At 39.8% G+C, this 21565-nt stretch overlaps 2 protein-coding genes across 4 annotated transcripts in view; one reads left to right on the top strand and one right to left on the bottom strand.

Moving 5' to 3' along the window:
- ythdf2.L (YTH N(6)-methyladenosine RNA binding protein 2 L homeolog) overlaps positions 1-7119 on the bottom strand; it is a gene marked incomplete at its 5' end in the record, with an annotated part of 13536 nt that extends 6417 nt beyond the window's left edge. The window contains 4 exon segments of the mRNA NM_001093651.1: positions 743-2077; positions 2446-2525; positions 3232-3256; positions 7041-7119. Of these exon segments, the coding sequence (NP_001087120.1) occupies positions 743-2077; positions 2446-2525; positions 3232-3256; positions 7041-7067 (1467 nt within the window).
- On the top strand, positions 7069-21278 carry gmeb1.L (glucocorticoid modulatory element binding protein 1 L homeolog). 3 transcript variants are annotated; one of them, XM_018246417.2, is made up of 11 exons: positions 7070-7206; positions 7873-7935; positions 10647-10797; positions 12876-12955; positions 13029-13153; positions 14338-14441; positions 14530-14684; positions 15907-16038; positions 17466-17603; positions 18184-18306; positions 19046-21278. In XM_018246417.2, exons 1-11 carry the CDS (start codon positions 7152-7154, stop codon positions 19570-19572), a joined length of 1653 nt encoding a protein of 550 aa, XP_018101906.1. In that variant the 5' UTR covers positions 7070-7151; the 3' UTR covers positions 19573-21278. The 3 variants fall into 3 exon arrangements, with proteins under 3 accessions (XP_018101907.1, XP_018101906.1, XP_018101908.1); XM_018246418.2 differs by lacking the exon at positions 7873-7935 and having other exon boundaries at positions 7069-7206; XM_018246419.2 differs by lacking the exons at positions 7070-7206; positions 7873-7935 and adding an exon at positions 7499-7660.
- The last annotated feature ends 287 nt before the right edge of the window (positions 21279-21565 follow it).

The raw sequence follows: 21565 nt of genomic DNA, 5'->3' as shown, positions 1-21565 counted from the left end.
AATACTCAGCAGGAAGAGGAATTAAGAGTTCTGAAGTGGCTTTTTTGCTACTGTGCAAAATACAAGACCACAGGCTTGGTTACTTGTTTCTGCTTTTGATTCCAGAATCCTGTTATTTGGCCACTAACTGAACTGGCATTGCAATAATAATTTTCCTTCTGAAGAGAGTGTTGTAGCTCCCAAATCTTTCAATATATGCAAAAAAGGATAAACAACATTGTTTTGTCAGGATAAAATATCCAAATGATTAATTCAATTTGACAATTTGTAAAACAAATAACTATTCCATAGTGTACAATATTTTTTTTTTTAATGTGTTCTTATAAAGGTAGTTTAGTTTTTCTTTTTCAATCGAATAACAGCATGTGCAGGCCTGCTGTGCAAGACCCGCATGAACACGCCAATGTAGAAATCACCTGATGGGATTTCCCAACAGGTCAGATAGTTAAGAAGGTAATTTGGCAATTGCCATACATGGGCAGATAAGCTGCCAACTCGGTCTGGAAGGGCTGAACCGGTAGCTTAAATGTGCCCATGAAAGGCCAACTTTAATCATAAATATTACCCTCTCAGCATACTGACTTTGAATGACTCCTTTATGAAGAGTTTAACGGACATCTCTTTTACATCATTAGCTTTCTTTACCAATACAATGAAGTAGAGCCAACTGTCTTTCAGTTAGCTGTCCACCAAAATCTGACTTACAGGAACAAAGTTCACTAGATTTATTGTAGGCCTTTACCTTTTTGACACTATCCTCTTCCTCTTGTCTTTTCTCATAATGAGAGAAGTCATCAAAGATGGAGGTTGTGTGCTTGTAGCTGGCGATGATTCGAAGCACCTGACGTGCTTTTTCCAATGGGACCTCCTGTGTGTCCCGAGAGTTGGTGACTGGCTTGTTGTCATTATTCTCTAGACGAATGTGACGTAGCTGTCCATTAGGTACATCCTTGACAAACAGCCAGCGCACATCAAAGCGGCCCTTCCATTTGTCCTGTGACCACACTCCCGCACAAGTATTATAGTCTACTGCTGAGCGCATTTCTGCTACTCCACAGAAGTGGCCACTACCATTAACACTAAAAAGCAGGTAAAGTGGACCCTTCCCATTAAGAGAGCGATAAGCTGCATCAAGACGCTTGTTGCCATGTTCTGTGGAACACCAAATATTGTACTTGATGGAGCGGTGAATGTCATCCTCTGAATAGCTCTTTACAATAAACACACGACCAAGTTTAAGGCTGAAATCAAAGTCCTTGGGATTGTAGTTGTTGACTGAACGCAATTTCTCCAGGACAGGGTGAGGCTCAGCAGTTGAAGGTGCAAGCTGAGTCTGCTCTGAGATTCTGTTACGATGGGCAGACCAACGTGTAGGGGCATGGGGAGCAGTGGCAGCATTGGGTATAGTCTGCTGAAGCATCGGTGGAGATAATGTCTGGCAAGCGCTGACTGACGAAACTTTGTTGTCCCAAGTTCCAATTTCCATGTTGTGTTTGGAGGGTGGAGGAGGAGGAAGAATTTTAGAAAGGCTTTGCTTAGCGGGTTTGCTTGCAATGTCCGCCCAAGATGTCTGTTTGGGTGGTGCCACAGCTGCAGGTGGCAGGCTACCCACAGCTGCCTTCAGACCACCCCCTTCTCCACTCAGTTTCAGTGCCCCCATTCCCTGTTCTAGACTTCCCACTGCCTTTCCCCCACCAAAGCTTGCTTGCCCCTCCAATACAGCTCCCCCTAAAGTGCTAGGGGCATATGCATAGCTTCCCCCATATCCAGAACTAGGAGCAGAGGCTCCTGGGGAGTTGCCTCCATTGCCCCAAGCTGAGAAGTCTACACCACTTGGAAAGAAGTTGAACCCAGGCTGTCCTAGAAACGGGGCACTGCCCAACGGTCCAAACACAGCATCTGGTAAAAAATGCGGTTCTCCGTTGCTCAGCTGACCATAGGAAGTTAGGTACGGCATAGTAGGTGGAGGGTCACCTCCAGTAGACCAAGCTCCCTCCCCCAGGGAGTATGAGAAACTGATAGATGGACTGTAATAACTTGGCAAGTATGAGTCTGACAGAGCTGTGTAAGCATTGTTCTAAGAAAGAGAGAAAAATAACTGTTAAATTCAAGAAATTAAGTGATTAGCAACTGTTATGATAGTTGTATAAAACACTCCTCAAAATTTTCATGTATACTAAAAGTTACCTATAGGTCACGATCAATTTTTGCAAGTAATTGTTAAAGTTCCTAAACTTGGCTGTTTAGCCTACCTGTCACTTCTTGGCCTGTCTGTTAGAAATACTAACACTAATGGATTACTGCAATAAAAGGAAGATGAAGAAAAAAAGATTTAATAGGTGGTGTCAATGTGAAGCATAATGAGGAGACGACAGAGGGATAGATATTTTGATTAAAGCAACAAAATATGAGGTAGGATTAAAAACTAATTTAGATCTAACTCACCTGCCGCTCTTGCGTATGCAAATATGGCTCAAATTCATCATCATTCAAGCCATCTTTTTGGTGTAGAGATCCATTTTGCACTAAAAAGAGAAATATTTTTTGCCTTTATAAATATTGCATTACCATCATCCCCCGTTGTATAATCTTTATGCTTTTTAATACAAGTTTAGGATAGGTTATCCAGAAAGCCCTGAATTATGGAAAGGCCACCTACCATAGACCCCATTTTAATAAAATAATTAAAATGTTAAATTATTTCCTTTTTCTCTGTAATAATAAAACAGAACCTTGTATGTGATCCCATCTAAGATATAATTAATCCTCCTTGGAGGTAACACTATCCTATTGTGTTAATTTCATGTTTACAGGATTTTTTTTTAGCTGAGTAAAAGTATGGTGATTCAAATGACAAAGATCCCTTATCCAGAAAACCCCAGGTCCCAAGCATTTGCATAAGCATCCCGTACTTTCACATTCTCGCATCTTTTCTCTACGTTGAGAAGCAGGAAAAAATTACCTGCATGTTTAAGAGTGGATAAAGAAAATTAAACTGTTCTAGCCGCCGCCTCCAAAATTCTAATTTCTGGCATCTTTTTTTCTTGACTGTGCCCCACTTTTCACCTAACCTTTATTACCACAGCATTCCAGCTGAAAATAATGCCCACTGTATTGGAGGCTCTGATCGTCAAGATTGTATTTAAATGATCCCCATGTGCCATTGCCTATTCCCGTCTCTCTTACTGCATTCACAGTGCTTTTTCTTATTTGCTCAAACCAAGTGTTTACCTTTATTTCCTTGTCCTTTAGGTCTCTGCAAAAACAGACACAGAAAGAGAATTAACAAAAAACAGCCATCCACTGAGACAAGACAGAAGGTTCAAGAAGACAAATAGAACTGACAAAGCTATATATTCTTTTGTAAAAAAAAAAAAAAGTAACAAACATCTAAATCATGGTCAGTTAACCCATAGCTGGAGCTGGAGGAAATAACACTTTTTTTTATTTATTTTTTTAACAAAATGTTTTGCACCTCTCAGTGATAAGTCACATACCTGATACCTGCTCCCGTTCACTAAACACTGCTCTGGCCAGGGGTAATGATGCAGAAGTCCACATCACCTTCTTCTGCCTTCTCTTCGATCTGGGCATGCACAGTAAAGTGAAATCGAACATGCCCATGCCCAGAGGAAAGAAGACATAAGAGGAGATCGTTGTGGATCATCTTCTACAGGAGTACGACTCCAGTGCAGTTTTCTGCTAACAGAAATACCCAGAGCATCAGGCAAACAATTATAATAACTGTTGGGTGCCTAATATTTGGCACAACCCAGTGATATTAACTTTAATTCTTTTAAAAAGACACAGTTATAAAATCAAAGTTCACATATACCAGAGGCCAAAGGGGCCTGCAGTAGCCAAACTGTTGCAATTTGTCGAGTTTAGCGAACGATGAAAGGGAATTAAGCCATAATTATAATGTGCATGATAGTAATTATACTGACTGCACTCAAATCAAATAATTTATTGTATTGTCAACATTTTTTTTTTAAAACATTGAAGCACTCCATTCAAAATCGCTACTGTTGTAGATTCCACTGTTGTCTGATTTGTACATGCTTGAACTTGACAAATTGCACCACCTGTTAGTAGGGGTTTACGTTGCCTCATACCCAAACAACTACAAGGGTCCAAAAGCAGTTAGAATAAATATGGGCCTCTACCAAGAGGACTAGGGATCAATGCTATGAATTGAACAGGACCTAATTATAGAGCTGTCAGTGCCAATACCTGTTCCTCTGGATACAGAACTACTGGAAAATATTAGATCATTTTACTACTTCTCACTGCCAGGTGGAAAACATGGATCAGCAACAACTTGAAGCATTTAAAAAACTGAACCGTAACCAATGTGTCAAAAGCATCTAGGGAACGAATATCATACTTAAATTGTGTGAGTAACAAGACTGGGGTGAATTGTGAGTTCTTCTCTTTTTGTCATTTATTTATTTAATTTTTTGTTTACTGCCTCACTATACATTTGGCAGTGCTTATATAACTTATTTTTGCATCCTGCATCATCGTTGATAATTACTGGTTGGGGATTGCATTAGGCATGCCACAAGTCACTACAGTCGTTAACCTCAGACTCAGGGCCAGTGCTCCTCTTTAAACTGGGCCATTGTAGATTTCTTCCTGGGGGGGGGGGGGAGGTGCACCAGCATCTTATAAAAGGTACCTGATTGTGGTCTTGGATGACCATGTTGTACAGTATAGTATAGGTCAACAATTTTTTTAGTACTACACATGTGCTTGGTCCAGACAGCCACAAAGGACTGCTGGGATGTTTCTCATCATTGCAGTGCAGCATTAGTGAAGAAAAGTATTGGCTTTAAGTTTAGTGTAATCACTATGTATAGGGAATCAAAATCTACTGTTCAAGGGGCAATAAATTGCATGTCTTGCCTTTCTAGTATTCTCCTTGTTCAGGTCTGTGTGAGCGGACACAGGCTGATCAGATTCAAATCATTGGAGCAGGGGCATGGAGCAGATCTGCTTCTCTCAACATGTATAAATACGCAGTCTGACAACAGCCTGAGCCTTAAGATGGCCATAGACGCAAAGATCCGATCGTACGAATCAACGTACGATCGGACTTTCCCCTCTCCCGACCCTCCACTAACCATTCAGATCAAAGTCTTTACCATTCCGATCAAATAAGAACAGATCACCCAATGTTCTGCCCCTGACAGCAATCGTACGATACTTATGTCTGACAACACTAGTGACAGTCTCCCACTGAAAATCGTACGATCGGCAATACACGCAGAGATATTATCGGCAGGCGACAGAAATTTTCTAACCTGTCCGATCGACCAAACGACCGATCTCCGACGGACGAAAAATGTCGGGACTCTCCACACATGGTCCGAAAATCGTACGAATCCACGATTCGTACGATCGGATCTTTGCATCTATGGCCAGCTTTAGGACTGTGTGCCTATAGCCTAAACCAGGGGTCCCCAACCTTTTTCACAGTGAGCCACATTCAATTGTAAAAAGAGTTGGGGAGCAACACAAACATGAAAAATGTTCCTGGAAGGTGCCAAAAAAGGGCTGTGATTGGCAATTTGGCAGCTACAGGAGGCTCTGTTTGTCAGTGTACCTGGTTTTTATGCAATCAAAACTTGCCTCTAAGCTAGGAATTGAAATATAAACACCTGCTTTGAGGCCACTGTGAGCAACATCCAAAGGGGTGGGGAGCAACATGTTGTTCACAAGCTACAGGTTGGGGATCACTGGCCCATACAATAAATAACCCATACATGCACGATAATTTGGAACGTGTACAGCTAGCTTCAGCCAACATAGGAATGGCACTTTAAGTCAGCAACAGTAGTGAATTCACAGATCCGCACACACCCTGTTATCTGCAGTCAGGGACGTGGCCCCTCTTTTAATTTTTATACCTCCACCAAGATTGTGCTGGTGGTATAACAATAAAAAGAGGGGTCACGTCCCCGACTGCAGATAATCGTGAATGTGTGCGGATCCGTGAATTCACTACTGTTTTAACGGGACCTGGCCGGGTCGACGGAGGACCAGCACAGGCCCGGACTGGCAATCTGTGCGTTCTGGCAAATGCCTGAGGGGCAGCTGTAAGTTGCCATAGATAGTCACTATTTATTGGGCCTCTATGTGAGCTGTTTGGGCCTCTGTGTTCTTGAAATGACAGGGCCTGTTTTGATTCTCAGTCCAGACCTGGGACAGCACCACCATTGCAGGGAAAAGGGAATTGCGGGAGAGCGGTAGATACAACACATTACTTTAAGTCAACAGTCATCTATGTAAGAAACTAATGTCAACAGGAACAGCAGTGCGCAAATATTACTAGTGTACCAAGCAGTACTACCTTGTAACTAGAGAAACAATACCCCACTCTAGTTGTGAAATGTCTACTCCACTAACAACCAGCATATCGAATACTCTTGCCCTGGATGCTTCCTTGCCTGCATGTCTACTGTAATGAATTCCTGCTCCATGTACCCGATTACTGGAAAGGCTCAATGGACAACTTCCTAAAAAAAAAATTAAAAAAAACTAATTTGCCCTAGTTTTACATACGAGGAGGCGTGACCAACCAATCTTCAGATCATTTAAAAGAATGAGGATGCCCCTTTGAAATGAGATGGGTTGAAAATAATATGAAATGGACTTAAAAGGATAACAAAACAGGACAGTGGGCGGGGGGACATGTCAGAAACGCAGATACAAGAAACGAGATCGTTCTTCAGGTTTCCAGGAAGAGAGAGGAACGAAAGGAATATGAGAGAGGGAAGAATATGGAAGGTAGTCACGAGGACGAGGTAGATGAAAAGAAAGTAGTAGAAGGAACAAGAGGAGACAAAATAGGAGGGACGAAGAAACGCGAAAAGAAGGAGACATAAAGGCGACACACCGGGAACAGATGACGCGCATAAGAAAAGGCAAAGGAAAACCACGGAGCTAAATTAACTAACGCAAAGAGAACAAAATACAAAACACGAAACGGGATAACAACGAATAAGAAAGGAAGAAGAAAAAAAAACTCTCGTTACCGGCTCCAAAAGACTACTGGCGGACATGGCGGCAGCGTATTGACCGGAAGAGATGCCGGAGCTGCGCGCCCTGAAAGCAGGAAAGGGGTGGAGTTTACCGCCAGCTAGCGCATGCGCTGTGAAGGACAGAGGCCCTGTATCCCCCCCGGAGCCGTGTTAGATTATGGTATGGTAGCTTTACTGTTACTTTCTGCGCGTTTTGTTGTGTATTGCTGATACCCCGCTGAACTACGAGTCTGTAACTCTGTTGACAATTGTCGGGCTATTTTCGGCAACTTTATCTTTCAATGTCCGTCATTTCTTTGTGTAAATGACTAATCAAGCGATTGCTCTTCACCTGCTCAACGCTACCATTTCCTACAACCTACTCAGCGGAGGATATTGGGTGTTGTAGTCTCTCAACACAAGGAGCGCAGGTGGTTGAGGACCAAATTAAATTCTCTTTGCGCACGCGCCCCGCCTGAAGCATACGGAAGTGTTGGGACTGTGAGAATGTGCGCGTGCGCGTTAAGCGCCTGCATCATCTTTGCCTATATTTTCTGTAAAGTTTGGGCAGCGAACGTAAACGCGTTGTCTATGAGTTTACAAAGATATGTACAACAAATAATCCTATTTTGAAAGTAAGGGATAGGCGTTTTTTGTGAGCGTAAAAAAAAATCTACACAGTTGTCACTGTTTTGTGCCAAGTTATTTGTCCCTTTGCTTTTTTTGTGCCTGTGTGAGAATGGAATAAAACTCTAGTAGTAGGTAGAAGTATGTGAACTGTGCTTTCTTGATGGTGGGCGCTATTGTTATTTTATAGAGATAAAAGATTGTGTATAATTTTTGGTAGGACTACATGGACGTTTTCTGCACGATCCGACGCACTGCGAGAAAACGCCTGCAACAGAAATAGGTAAGAAATTTCAGATGAAGTTGCAGCGTTGATCCGACGCGATATGACCGCTGCGTCTGCATCCAACAGCTGTGTCGCATCGAATCAAAGCTGCGACTTCCACACACACACTGTAGCAGACAGCACCAACAGGAATATTTGTTTAAAAAGCCTTAATTTTGCTTTTCTTAGGCTTAATGATCAGGACAGTTACAACGTTTCAAGCCAAACAATGGCCCTTTATCAAGCTGCAAAGCTGCAACTTCATCTGACATTTCTATCTCTTACCTATTTTTGTTGCAGCGTGTCGGATCGCGCTGAAAACGTCCATGTAGTCCTACCCTTACATCCCATCAGTCCCTTCCCAAGTTGGGCTTACACCATGAGAAATGGTAATCTAATTAAAGATGAAAAGGTTACAATAAGTCTGCAGGTCAGTCAGGGAACTACTAGGGCTGCAGCTGCAATGAGAAGCTTCTGTGGCAATGTAAGGATTCTTGGTTCCCTTACTGGAGTGAGTAGCCTTTGTTGCAAACATTGCACCTTTTATTATATTACCCCAGAGCCTCCTTTTATATTTACCTGGCTCACATATGGGTTTTTTTTTTTTTTTGAGCAGAGAGGGTTGCTTTACCATCTTTCTTTAATTTTTGTTATTTTATAGAGATAAAAGAGATTGTGTATGATTCACATCCCACAGTCCCTTCTCAAATTGGGCTTACCATGCGAATTGGGAATGTAATTAAAGGACCAGTAACATCACATTTTTTTTAAAAAAAAATTAGTTAGTATACAACGAAAAATAAACATCAAGACAAATTAAACTTTAAAACAGCAAAGCCTTTATTAAGAAATAACTTACCGAAACTCTACTTCCAGTCCTCTTCAAAACAGGCGACACGGCGACCATCCATGCTGCAGTGTTTGATTTCTCCTCCCTGGCTACTGACAGCATGTGAAGGAGGCTGTGGGGGCTGCCGCTGGACATGCTGCTGCTATCTGGCATCTCTATCTGGGCACAGCGCTGAGTGCAGGAGACATAGCCTGCAGAGGAGAAGATATCCTGAAGCCGAACCCCTCTTTGCTTTCCCTTACAGCCGCACTAAGAGCCGACCCCTCAGTCCTCGGAAACTACAGAGCCGGATGAAGAAGTCACCCGATTCCTCTGTATCGCTGGTACCTGCTAATAATTTCAGCAAGCTTGTGCAGCTCCCTTCCAGCAAACCGATCACCGAATTAAAAAAATGAAATGATCGTCCGACTATCCTACAAATACCATAACCCAAAGTAGAGTGTAGTATAAGTGTGACTGCCGTGGACTGCTCTTTTTATGCTGAAGCATAAAGATCTGACACATGTACCGACACCGGCGTGATACCTGTCAGCACGCTCAGTACAGTGGCAGCAGCTTTCTTAGTACAACTCAGGCAAGCAGCAGCCAACTCCAATACTCGCCGCATACTCGCACACGCAAGCGATCGCTTGGTAAAGCGTGTACGTTTAGGAAAGTTTGCGCTACCCTATACCTGCTAAGCTGCACGAGCTTGCTGAAATAATTAGCGGTACCATCATACAGAGGAATCGGGTGACTTCTTCATTCGGCTCTGTAGTTTCCGAGGACTGAAGGGTCGGCTGTTAGTGCGGCTGTAAGGGAAAGCAAAGAGGGGTTCGGCTCCTCCGCAGGCTATGTCTCCTGCACTCAGCACCGTGCCCAGATAGAGAGGCCAGACAGCAGCAGTATGTCCAGCGGCAGCCCCGACAGCCTCCTTCACATGCTGTCAGTAGCCAGGGAGGAGAAATCAAACACTGCAGCATGGATGGTCGCTGTGTTGCCTGTTTTGAAGAGGACCGGAAGTAGAGTTTCGGTAAGTTATTTCTTAATAAAGGCTTTGCTATTTTAAAGTTAAATTTGTCTTGGTGTTTATTTTTCGTTGTATACTAACAAATTTTTTTAAAAAAAATTTTTTTTGATGTTACTGGTCCTTTAAAGATGAAAAGGTTACAATAAGTCTGCAGATCAGTGAGGAACCACTAGGGGAACTGCTAGGGGTGCAGCTGCAATAAGAAGCTTCTGTGGCAATGTAAGGATCCTGTTAAACACTGGTTCCCTTACTGGAGTGAGTAGCCTTTGTTGCAAATGTTTCACCTTTTTTTTTTTACATTACCCAACTAGAGCCTCCTCTTATATTCATCTGGCTCACATATGGGGTTGTCACTTGAGCAGAGAGGGTTGCCTTCCTATCTTTCTTTCTTTCATTCCTGTCAATAATGCATTAAGCATTTTTTTACTAGCTTGGTTGTGAATACCAGCCAGGTGACGAACAAAACCTCCAACTGTTAACTTACCTGCATTTTTTTGGGGTGTTAGGAATCAAGGGAAAGCCATGCAGGACTTACCATGGTAATTTCTAAATATGTTCAAATTTCCAAGGCACAAAATTCTACAGGTACAGAGGTGTGGTGGATTAACAAGAATCAGCAAAGACAAGAACACAGTTTTTTTTTTTATTGCACCTGGCACAGTAGTTAAATCATTTTAATACTTAGGTTAAACGTTCCAGCTTTAAAAACATAATTACAAAAATGATCCAAGTTTCCACCCACACCACAATCACAACCATTCTGTTGTATATGGTGTTAAAATGCAGCTCAAAGCACTATTCATGTGTGTTCTGATCCTTATATACAATAGGCCATGCAATATAACTGCCTCTTCCTTCTGTATGAATTAGGTTGCAGGGTAAAACTGCTCAACATGGCCAATGCTGAGGTGACAGTCCCCATGGGAGACGTGGTTGTGATTCCCAGTGAGTGCACTGAGGGGGAAGATCCAGAGGATACCAAGACACAGGTCATCCTTCAGTTGCAGCCCATACCTCATGGGTAAGTGTAATTTATGTATCTCTTGTTTACTGCTGGTATGGGATTGTTATCCGGAAACCCGTTATCCAGAAAGCTCTGAATTACGGAAAGGCTGTCTCCCGTAGATGCCATTTTATCCTAATAATCTAAATTTTTTAAAAATGATTTCCTTTTTTTCAGTAATAATAAAACAGTAGCTTGTACTTGATTCAAAAACTGAGATACAATTAATCCTTATTGGAAGCAAAACCAGGCTATTGGGTTTATTTCATGTTTACATGGTTTTTTAATAGACTTAAGGTTTGAAGATCCAAATTAAGGCAATCTGGAAAGGCCTAGGTCCTGAGCATTCTGGATAACAGGTCCCAAACCTGTATCTCATTTTAACCCCCCTTTACATTTGCCAGATAAGTGAGCTATCTTTCTACCAAGTGCTTTGTTAGGTATTTACTCTCCAAACTGGGTAATCCCCTAAAAACTTGTTGGTGGGGAGTGGATCAGAGGGAACTCTATGAAAGCAAATACATTTTGCCTGGATATTAAAAATGGAGAGATTAGTAACTGCTGTGTGTTTAGTTATATGACACAATGCTGTCAGAAACGCATTTTCTTTGGATGGGAAAAAAACTAAAAGACAAACTATTTAATCAATAGAAACACCTGGTTAAATAAGTTCATGGAGAACTTTGAGCATGTCTGGTATGGTGCCAGTGGACTGGAGAAAAGCAAATGTAATCCAATTAATCATAGTTTTGTAATTATGGACTTAAAACTCCTGAAGTGAAAGGGAGCTATTTGAAGGTAAACAACATTGTTCAGTAGAAAATTGAACACTCATGGAAAAGAAGTTAAACTGCCTAGATTTTTCAAAAAGACTTTTAAGACAGAGCTTGTTTAATAACACTGGGAAATCGGCATCTGGACAGTAACCCGTAGCAACCAACCAGTAATTAGCTTTTTTTCAGCCAGGTGTAGGTAGAACAATGAAAAGCAGTAACTGTAGTTGGCATGGGATATTGCCCAAGTGCAAATTTGCCTAATAAATGAGCCCCGGTGGCTGATATATAATTAAGATCTGGTTTCTGAACTGTGACCTCATCATATTGTTACAAAGTAAAAAATAATTAAAAAAAAAATATTTTTGAGTGAAATTTTCTGTTGTACAGGTATGGGATCCGTTATCCAGAAACCCATTATCCAGAAAGCTCCCAATTACAGAATGACGTCACCCATAGACGCCATTATAATTAAATAATCCATATATTTTAAAATGATTTCCTTTTTCTCTGTTATAATAAAACAGTACCTTGTACTTGATCCAAACAAAGATATAATTAATCCTTATTGGAAGAAAAAACAGCTTTTTAGGTTTATTTAATGTTTACATGAATTACGGAAAGATCCGTTATGTGGAAAACCCCAGGTCCCGAGCATTCTGGATAATAGGTACCATACCTGTATTATGTTAACATTTTCCTGTGATGAAAACTTGACAAAATATAGTCTGTCCTAAGATAACTATATTCTGCTTAAGAACATGCAAATGCCTTTAGTTAAACCCTTGTGAAAAATATGAAAATTTTAAATAGCTGGAAACAAAGGTAAGAGTAATATGGTCACACTTGCAAAAACCAGAGAATATTTTATAACCATCACTTTTTTCGTGTACTAAATAAATATCCACATTTGTGGCAAATCAATATTTTTACGTATGTGGTTTGTTTCTCTCTTTATCTGTACACACATTTCTGATTAGTCAAAATAGTTACCAAGTAATTTTTTTTTACAGGTATAATGCTTTCGTATATTTAAAGCAAGAAAGAATATGGATGATGATCTAGTAAAATTGCGTTAATCAATAGAAACACTTGCAGTATGATTGTGCTAGAAGAACACCCTCTATTATTTTTTGAAGAATAGTATGGCAGCTGGGACTCTCAATATAGTATAGACTACATATGTTCTATTTAATGACACATGCTTTGATTAACCTTCTCCTTTTACCACACTGTTAACACCCCCTGCTATCAACTCCTGCTTAGAAATTCTCCTTTTTGCTTTTACATCTTGTGACACTTATTTTATTTCTATTCATAAAGGATTTACGAGGATATGTCTGACACCAATGCAGCTGTTGTTTCACTTGAGACCCACACCTTAAAGATGGGTGACACCATAGGTGAGTTTCTGACCAGTTTGTTTTCTCCCACAACTGTTTTGTGACATTGCCTCATTATTAAATCTCTGCACAGATGGTGACACTGTGGAGCTGAGCGAAGACATTGATATTGCTTACCCAATAACCTGCGGGGAAAGCAAGGCTGTCTTGCTGTGGAAGAAATTTGTGTGTCCAGGAATCAATGTTAAATGTGTTAAGGTAAGTGCCAGAGAGAGGTTTTCCTAGTGCACAACAATTTGTACACTTTGATAAATTATTTCAAAGTTACATAGTTAAATCGGGTTGAAAAAAGACAAAGTCCATCAAGTCCAACCCCTCCAAATGAAAACCCAGCATTCATTCACACTCCCCTCCATACTTTCACACAAATTATATATACCCATACCTATTCTAACTATAGAGTGTAGTATCACAATAGCCTTTGATATTCTGTCTGTCCAAAAAATCATCCAAGCCATTCTTAAAGGCATTAACTGAATCAGCCATCACAGCATCACCCGGCAGTGCATTCCACAACCTCACTGTCCTGACTGTGAAGAACCCCCTACGTTGCTTCAAATGAAAGTTCTTTTCTTCTAGTCTGAAGGGGTGGCCTCTGGTACGGTGATCCACTTTATGGGTAAAAAGGTCCCCTGCTATTTGTCTATAATGTACTTGTAAAGTGTAATCATGTCCCCTCGCAAGCGCCTTTTATCCAGAGAAACCACAAACCCCAACCTTGACAGTCTACCCTCATAATTTAAGTCTTCCACACCTCTAACCAGTTTAGTTGTACGTCTCTGCACTCTCTCCAGCTCATTTATATCCCTCTTAAGGACTGGAGTCCAAAACTGCACTGCATACTCCAGATGAGGCCTTACTAGGGTCCTATAAAGAGGCATAATTATGTTTTCATCAGCTAAAAAAGTACTGGTACAACATTTCCTTTTAGAACTAGTAACTGCCAGTGATTCTCATGCGCACACACAGTCTTCAAAAACATATATCTGGTGTTCAGTAATCAGGGGGGGAGGGGTGAAATGGGATGACTACTAACCTAGTAGCTAATAAACGTAGAACAGTTTGTCACAAAGAAAACATTTGGGAATAAACCATGGGTCTCATAACACCTGGCAAAGGGACACACCCCAAAATATTGTGCGTCCTTGCCATGACACTGAAAGCTTGCAGTGCTCCAAAACTGTTCTATATGCTTTTGTTAAAGTAACCCATACCAAACAGCAGGTATCATTTACTGCGTTTGTGTTTCAAAGAAAACATTTTATTGGTTGTTATGGATTACTAGACCTGTGACAATTTCTTTTAGATATCTCAACCTGCAAAACACCACAAGATACCCTATTCCCTTATATACTTATGTTATTACCTTCATTTGGTTTTAGTTTAATGATCAGCTGATCAGTCCAAAACATTTTGTTCATTTGGCTGGAAAATCCACCTTAAAGGACTGGAAGAGAGCCATTCGTCTTGGGGGAACAATGCTAAGGTAGGCAAATTGCTTGGTCAGTGGTAGAATCAATATATTTGTTCTGTTCAGGCTGTAGTTTGTGCTCAGAGTTTCTGTTCATTTGTAGAAAGATGATGGATACTGGCCAAATTGACTTCTACCAACATGACCGAGTCTGCACTAACACGTGTCGCAGCACTAAGTTTGACCTGCTGATCAACAGCGCTCGTGCCCCTGTACCTGGACAGGGTACTATAGTGCAGACTCCCAGCACCACAGAAGGTATGGAGAAATTATTTGAACATGTACTGTGGTTGCTAAGCAAATTTTTGACATGTTGTGCTTGGTTTAAGGGATTTTCCTGGGGCAACTTTTACATTATTACATTAATTATAGTTATAGACCTGCACCATCTTTGATGTCATGAAGGGGGCAGAGCATGCAGGCACACAGCCTGCACATCATTAATTCACGTGTCAAACATCTCATTCTGAAATCCAGGGTTTTAATATGAAGTCGGTCCTTTTATTGCTATTATAACCTTCTCTGCTTTACTGTGACGATTTGCCATTAGATTAATGAACAATGGTTTTGGGGTTTGCTTCAGTTCAAGAGAATTATTGAAGTTTGACACTGGTATTGGTGAATTAGGCCAAGCTTGTGCTAGTTGTTCCAATTCATGCCACTGATATTTAGTTAATGACAAACCCCCACTGCAGTTGTAATATCACATGAGCTACATGCATATTAGTGGTTGTCTGTACTATTTCTGCATATTAAAGGTGCATTGTGTTTGAGCACAGCCTCAGGGCCTGTCCCACTGGATTTGGGGCAATACTTGCAATGGGCATGAGTGCCAGACACATTTGGAAGCAGTTGCCACCCATTTGGAAGTTTAATTGCGTTTGTGTAGGGTTTTTTGGTTGCTTGTTTAAAGGGATTCTGTCATGGGAAAACATGTTTGTTAATAGTGCTCCTCCAGCAGAGCATTAAAATCTGTTTTTCAAAAGCAAAATTTTGAATTCTGACATGGGGCTATACATGTTGTTTGTTTTCCCAGGTGCCCTCAGTCATGTTACTTGTGAAAAACGTCTGACACTCTTTACTGCTGCTTTCTGAAAGCACATGGCCAGGTGCAATGCCCTGAGATGGTTGCCTGCACACCAATATTACAACTAGAAAAAAAAAATTTTAATGGGTCAAGAATAAAAGTTTGAAATACGTGCAAAATATTATTAAAAACACTACGCAAAAGCTATTTGTTCTCAAACTTTGTAAGGAAGTTGTTGAGGTCTAAAATTGGTCACTAATGTTTGCGATGGTCTTAGCGAATGCTTTTTTTTGCACTTCAAAACCTATTACATTCCCCCATTAATGTTCTATACTTTTCAGCAAATTGTTTCTAAATTTGTTGACACATACTTTTCTACCAATTAGTCAGTAATGTTATGGACATCTGTGGAATTAAAAATGCAAATGTATATATGCTTTTACTCCTTTTTAGGCAGCCTTTCATCTGTAACTGTATCAGAACAGACAGTGGAGGATACTGCAATCGAGTGGGGCTCAGGTCTTACTGCCACCTTGCAGATGAACAGAGAGGAGAGAACCAAGAAGGAGGGGGAGGAGATATCTGGTAATAACAAGGCAAAAGAGTAATAGTACTTTTAAAGGGGTTGTTCACCTTCCAACACTTTTTCAGTTCATTTGTTTTCAGTTCACTAGAAATAAAGATTTTTTTCAATTACTTTCTATTATTTATTTGTGACTGTTTTTCTAATATTGAAGTTTAAAACCTTAATCTTTTACTATTTTATGTCGTTGTTGCTGGTTCTGTAAACTGATACACTTCTTTTCTTTGTACCTGTTGAGCAGAATCCCCGAGTTTCATTAAAGGCAGCTGTTATAACTGATTCAGTAGTTGCTAATATTCCACAGAATAATCTGGAAACCACTGAACTGAATAAAAAGTGTTTGCAAGGTGAACTACCCATTTAAAGCATTATTTAATGACAATTAAAAATATTATCAAAAATATTTGCGAACATATTGGTTCTATATACCCACATGTGCCAACTGGAGAACCTGATCTCCAGGTCCACCCCTGCCACACACGCCTGCCATTCTGTGGGCATTACAGTGTTTTCCCCAGGCCAGGCACATCACCCATCAATTTTTCCCACTGCATGCATTGTGTTAGAGTTGTTATTTTGGAATTTATGGTATGGGCACACAGGCTGTTGTCAGCGGCTGTTGTCAGCCTGCATATTTCATATTTCTGCAGGCTGAGAGAAGCAGATCTGCTCAGTGCCCCAGCCCCATTGATTTGAATCCGATCAGCCTGTGTGCGCTCACACACATCAGAGCTGAAGCTGAAGTCTGTGTGTGACCGCACATAGGCGGATCTAATTCAAATCAATGGAGCAGGGGCACTGAGCCGATCTGCTTCTCTCAGCTTTCAGAAATATGCAGGCTCACAACAGCCCGTGTGTTCATAGCCTAAGTGGTCATTTATTTTCTGAATCACAGCTTGACTAACTGCGATCTTAAAAACTAGCTTTGCTGCTTTACCACACGCACATTAAAAATCATGTGCTATTCAGTTTATTTTAGTAAGTTAATCTGAGACAAAAGTCAAACATTACTGCAGGCCTGGTAAACACATGTACAGGGTTAATAAAAATCAGCCTCATGACATATAATATATGGTGCCAGATATTATCTGAACTCAAAAGGATTGCTACTTTTAGTGCTCTTACACACGGATGTTTCTTGATTTTGCTGGTATTTCACAAAATGAATATTTTTTTTTATCCAGAGCCCATTGCTTTTAAGTACCTCCATACAGGGTTGCTGTAACATGTACATTGACAGTGTACACATGTTTCTGATAACATTTCTGTCTATATGTGTTTTTTGGTGACCCCTGTCCAAGTTGGATTTATTTTAACAAAGGAGAGTGCATTTGATTTCCCCTTAAAAAAAAAAAAAAAAAAAAAAAGGTCTGCTTTTAATTTATTTTAAAAGAGAAAATTATTAAACCTTTTCTGTGTCTCTCTTTAGAGGAGACATTGCTGTTTTGGAAAGGTATCTCTGATGTGGGGCTAATGGATGAAGTAATAGACAAGATTCATAATGAGATTGAGGAACTTTTAAGCTGTGTCCAGCAGCGAGCAGGACAGATTCCCTTCCAAGTGTCAGGTAAGTGTAATTTTGTAATGCTTCAGATACGAATTAACTTATGTATAGAATCAAAAGTGAAATATTAAAAAATTTGAAAAAAAAACTAACATTCTAATAATATCGCCACACTCTTTTAAAACTTGCTTTTTGAGGATCATTATCAATATTGTATGTACAGCATGGGACCAGCAAAAAAATCACACGGACTGCATTCAAGTGTATTAAATAAATGACATTACATCACATGGCTCTTTCTCAAGCCATATGAACAGCAATTCCAAACTCTATGATTAGTAATCTGTTATTTAAATGCCATAAAAGGAACTGACAGCTTCATTATTCACTACGCTGAGTGCAAGTTTCCATCCCCCAAAAAATGTATGAACCTTCTATGCATTCACAACACAACATAGCATCATCATAAGCCTGGTTAATATTTCACTTCAATATACATGCAATAAATATTGGAGATATAGTTGCTAAATAATACTGAACCGAATACAAGCTTTACATATGTTAAATAATAATTATTACCCCAAACTGGGAACCTACAATATATACTGTTCTTTCAATGTTCCAGTCTGTTATTCTTTTTCAGATGCCACTGTGCTCAATAACATTTCTCAAAGCTTTGGATTATTGGACTCTGTGAAAAAAGTATTAGAACAAAAGAAAAATCAAACTGATCAAAGTGAAGAACAATATCATTATACATTAGCAGGTAATCTTTGAATTTAAGTCTTGTGGTAGATACCTTAATATAACATAACTCAAAGACATTGGCGGTACAGTATCAAGGCTTTGTTGTAATGACTGGCACTCATTTATTTTCTAAAACAAAGAAGATTTAAAGGAGTGCTTTAACCAACCAAGTTGTAATCTGATGTATTTCTGCCCTCTCCTTTTATGCATAATAGATTTATCCTGACACCTTCCTATCTAATGAACACTTTTATTTTATAATCTACTCCGGATACCTTCAACCTGCTTTCATCTTCTCTTTTGCCCACCTTTCTCCAGCACTTTCTATCCCCACTTGTTGACACTAAAGGCTGTATGACATTTGGGCTATATAAATATAACTCATGTAACCTACTGGAATTTTCTTGTTATATACTTTTGCCCTTATAAGCACTTGGGTCCCTTAGTGAGCACCTGCTCACAACTATTTTTTGCTTGCAAGGTTTGAGCATTCCCTCTTATTTTATTGGGCTAACATAAAATTTAACTAAAACGTAAATGTAAACACTTTAACCTCTTTGAAAGAACATGTTCTCAACTTTTTCTTTATAGTGCAGTGTTATTATTTCCAAATTAACTTTTTTTTCTGGTTATACTGTCATGTATGTCAAATAGCATCTGTCTTCTATAGATAATGCATGTGGTCTTTTATTGTGGTAAGTCTCTGCAAAATTGTATCTTTAGGCCACTGACTTAAGTGAGTTGAATTATTTTTCCAGAACTGGAGCGACAGCTAGAGGAGCAAAAAAAGCAAGAGGGCAGCAAGTCCCCTCTTCTTCAAAATGTTGTCTTGATGCCTGTGAGCACACAGAAACCACCAAAAAGACCACGTCTCCAGCGTCCAGCTTCTGCTGGTTCTCTGAACAACCCTTCTTCCCAGCCCCACTATACTGTATTGTCCCCCTTAACACTGGCACCAGTTGGTCAGCAGTTCTCCTTGGGTGGAGTACGCTATGCCACTGTACTGGGTAGAGCTGGATCCGGGGATACGCTGGCAGTACTCACAACTGATATGCAAGAAACAGGCGAACTAACTGGAGTAATGAGCCCTGTAGAGCTAGTAGCCATGGATACAGGACTTGGTCAAGATGAGGTGGGTGAAGAAGGCCAAACAATCATACAGATAGATCCAGCACCTGACCCAGAGGGTGGATCCAAAGTGATGGAACTGGGAGATGGAAAAGTCCTAGGTGTCACTCCTGATGGGATGCACAATGTGGAGATTGTGGTCCTAGAGGAAGACTAGAGTTGAGGGCAGTTTTTCAATGGTCCAACGTAGCAAGAATCATAAATGGTGACCCTTTAAGGAGAAGCAAAGTGAAATATTAAAATGGCCGTATCTGGTAAGCTTGTTATACCTCTAGATTTGGGAATGAACATTTTGAAGTGAGAAACTGTTCTGCTAGACTCAAGGAAAGAGAAACTACAAGCCTAATTCTCCTTTACCACATTTTCTGTATATAAAGTATGTACAAACAAAAAAATGACTGTAGAAAGTTATTGACCTTTTTTGTATTAATATACATAATTAATTTTATTCTTTCTGGGTGTCTTTATTCAGTATTATACCCAAATACTGAGAACAATTCAGTATAATATGGTGAATTCAGTGTAATGCTTTCTTGCATAAGCGTCCGAATTCTTTGCAATTCTGTATTACCAGGGACTACACAAAGAGCCACAACTGCTTAGGTTTCTGAACAGCACTGAATATATAGTCCTCTCCACTTTTTACTATGTCAGACTAAATTTACATATGTTTACATATATAAATTAAGTGCTACTTATTGCATTTAGGGGCAGATTTATTAGGGGTCGTTTTGTAAATTCAAATTTTCGGGGAAAAAAAATTGGTGAATTGGGAATACTCCAAACTTTATGTATAAGTCAATGGGAGAGGTCCAGTGAACCTTTTGAAGATGTTAATAGCCTTCCTGACATTCGAGTTCTTTTTTTGAGAAAAAACCTCGATGCGAGTTTTCGGGTTAGTAATATTAGTTTGAGTTTAAGATATAAATTTTTTTTTTCATTTTAAAGAAATAACCTCCCAATCGAATTTTAAGTATATTTCAGCTTATTAGAGTTAAAAAAGTCACATGAATTCGAAATTCGACCTTTGATAAATGGACCTCCCAGTGTTTAATACCACTCAAACATTCCTCTTTCGCTTGTCTTTATCTATTGAATTAATCAGTTTGGACCTTAAAACAGGGAAACTGCTATTTTTACAGTTGTATATATTCACGGTATTTTAATTGTGTGATGTGTGGAAGATTAATATGCAACTTAAAATGTATTTGTATGTTTTTAATTTTACTACGGACACTGAACACACATTCATCCAATGTCCTCGACCCCACTGCAATTTAGAATAATAAGCTTCCATACACAAGAGGTAGACAGAGTAAAGGAGATGATGTTAGGTGGGAGGCAAAGTTGAGGCTAGGACCACAAGGGGCTGTTCTCAGCCCCTGCTGCTGGCAGTAGCCTTCCTCTTCTGTTCACGTCGGAAACCATTGTTTTGGCTCCAAGGGAAGAACACACTCGGCGGATTTTGGCCATGTAACGCAAGACTTTGCATTTCTCGCTAAGATCTGCAGAATGTGTTTGTGGCAGAGCTGAATGGTTCTGGATGCAAAGAAAAAGAGGCTACTGCCTGTGGTAGTGGCTGATTTCAGCCCCATGAAGCCATAGGACTACAAACACCAAAAATGGCATTAATTAAACCTGTGTTTACATTCATCTTATTCAGTTCCATCTGTTCATGTAAACATTATATCTGATGTAAAAGTTTTGTATCTACGTTCATTTACTGGCTTCTTTTATCTATTGTCTAGCCAGCCTAGTCTATACTGATCAGTGGACTTTAGATAATGTGTATTCATGATTTGCCCCAAAAAACTGTACCAGATAAACTAGAGGTACTGTCAAAATAAAATATTCTTTATAGAATTGGTGTCAAATGTTCAAAAGCGCAGTCTAAGAAAAAATTATATGCAGATGCTTTTAGCACACTTTGAGTCTCTTTCACCTTGTACATGTACCCTGAATTGTTTTTTACTGTATGTAGTAAATCTTCAAATGGGTGAGGACTATGTGTTAAATATGATAAGCATGTGAGATGTTGCTTCAAAAGAGTGTTGGGAAAGTACTGGACACAACTTTCAGGCTAATGTAAAAGTAAAAAAAACAACGAAAAAGCATGCCATTGAAATTATCTTTTTGATATCTTGATAACA

This window comes from Xenopus laevis, chromosome 2L (genome assembly GCF_017654675.1).
Source record: "Xenopus laevis strain J_2021 chromosome 2L, Xenopus_laevis_v10.1, whole genome shotgun sequence".
Lineage (NCBI taxonomy): Eukaryota > Metazoa > Chordata > Amphibia > Anura > Pipidae > Xenopus > Xenopus laevis.
The sequence above is the reverse complement of the archived record's forward strand: the minus strand, read 5'-3'. Positions and strand labels throughout refer to the sequence as shown.